Source organism: Condylura cristata, unplaced genomic scaffold (genome assembly GCF_000260355.1).
Source record: "Condylura cristata isolate star-nosed mole 26May11 unplaced genomic scaffold, ConCri1.0 scaffold00003, whole genome shotgun sequence".
NCBI classification, from domain to species: domain Eukaryota; kingdom Metazoa; phylum Chordata; class Mammalia; order Eulipotyphla; family Talpidae; genus Condylura; species Condylura cristata.
This window is the reverse complement of record NW_004567104.1, coordinates 70,643,409-70,645,168: the sequence shown is the minus strand read 5'-3', so window position 1 is coordinate 70,645,168 and position 1,760 is coordinate 70,643,409. Positions and strand designations below refer to the sequence as shown.

Sequence of the window (1,760 nt, the reverse complement as noted above, 5' to 3'; positions counted from 1 at the left end):
ATAAATAAATCTTAAATAAAAAAAATTAGGGCATAGAGATACCAGGTGTGAGATAATTGGGAATCCGATCATAGGATGACTTGCACAAACTAAATACCTAGGAAATGGAATTTAAGTTTTTAGAAAAAAACATTCTGAGAAAACATAAGAAATAAAATTGAGGCAGGTGAGATCAAAGACTTGGGAGTCCTAGAAGACAATCACCTTCTATAACAAGTGGCAAAGTAGCTGAGTGCTGGCATGATCGGAAAGCAAAGGATTTTTCATGTTTGGGAGCTAAAAATAGCCAGATATGTTGATCCAAGATGGGAGGTAGGAACTGAGGTGGTGGGAAGTCACAGGTATCTCCCAAGGAGCTCATTTTTAGAACTGCATAGGAGGTATATGCTATAATCATCATAGCATGCAAATGAGTAGGTGCAGGACTAAGCCAAGCAAGTCTGATTGTGAGGGGAATTGAGACTTTGCTGGATTTATTGTTTTTGGAAATGCTGTAGTCTAAGGACAGTCTAAAAAGCCAAGTCATTATGAAAATAATAGGACTCAACAGGGGTGGTAGATATCAGAACAGGGAGCCCAATTTCTCCTGGGAGATGGTTAGAAAGTGAGGAAAGACCTGGCCCTCCCTGGTGGAGTAACGGGTAAGCTAGCTGCAGCTGCTTCAGTGTGTGTTTTATTCCGAGTCCCTGAGGTGACCCACATGGTGCAGCAGACCTCTCCTGACCCGCCCGCTGCTCCCCTCAGCAGTGTACTTCCTCGATCTGCTTGTTCTGCTCCCCACTCTGTCTCTGGTGAATCCTCTCACTGCCCCTGCACTTCCCGCTTGCACCCCAGTTCTATATGCATAAAATCTTTAGAAGAAAAAGAAAGTGAGGATATCGTAACTATCTGGACAGAGAAAGAATATTCAGAGCAGAGAAGCAGCATGTTCTTGAGTAGGAGGCATTCAGAAGCCAGAGTTTTTGTGAGAGAGAGAAACAGAGTACAGTTTGAAGGTGAGGTTGGACCCCGGCAGCGACGCCATCACGAAACCTAGCGGATCGCTGGGCTCCGCACTTGGGCACATGTAGATTGGAAGGCGATGGGAAAGCTTCAGCAGCTGAGGAATATGACCAGCTGAAGAACATGACCAGCTTCGTATTTTAAGTCAGGCAGGGGAGCAGTGAAAATGTGGGAGGAGACACGTTTGAAATTGAAACACACCATGTTGTTCTCTGTTATGCCAAGAGAGGATACTCCCTGAAACGAGAACAGTGTTTTTCCATCAGAACAGATTCTGCCCTGCACAAGTGTGTGAGACATACTGCCTAAGGGAATTTGTGTGGCGGGCGGGAGAGGTGCTGCAACTATCCAGGGTGCCGAGGCCTGAGATACTTCCGGGTGTTACACCATGCTCAGGTGAACATGATTCTCTGCAAAGAATCATCCAGAACAACACGTCGAAGATGCTGAATTGAGGAGCCCCGGATTAGCGGAAAATCAGAAACAGGACTGTAAAGATTTAAGCAAAGATTAGGGAAGATAGGTGGGATTATTCAGTATGAATAATGGGTTAGGAGGATTCCAAGTTTTCGGAATTAACCAAGCAGGAAGAAGGGAGTGAATTTACTTAGGTTAATTATGTGTATGTGTATGTAGGTATGTGAATATATGTATATATCCTTCCTAGGGAAGAATAAAAGTTCAGTTGCTTTTTTTTTAAGATTTATTTATTTATCTATTTATATATATGTATGTGTGTGTGTGTGTGTATCTCCTTC

The 1,760-nt window shown here is 43.5% G+C and overlaps 1 protein-coding gene across 1 annotated transcript in view; it reads left to right on the top strand.

The window, feature by feature from the left end:
* LOC101623237 (keratin-associated protein 13-1-like) overlaps positions 1-1,516 on the top strand; it is a 21,080-nt gene extending 19,564 nt beyond the window's left edge. Inside the window, exons 2-3 of the mRNA XM_012730721.1 lie at positions 1,016-1,137; positions 1,421-1,516. Of these exons, the coding sequence (XP_012586175.1) occupies positions 1,016-1,137; positions 1,421-1,516 (218 nt within the window). The remainder of the gene's footprint in view (positions 1-1,015; positions 1,138-1,420) is intronic.
* The last annotated feature ends 244 nt before the right edge of the window (positions 1,517-1,760 follow it).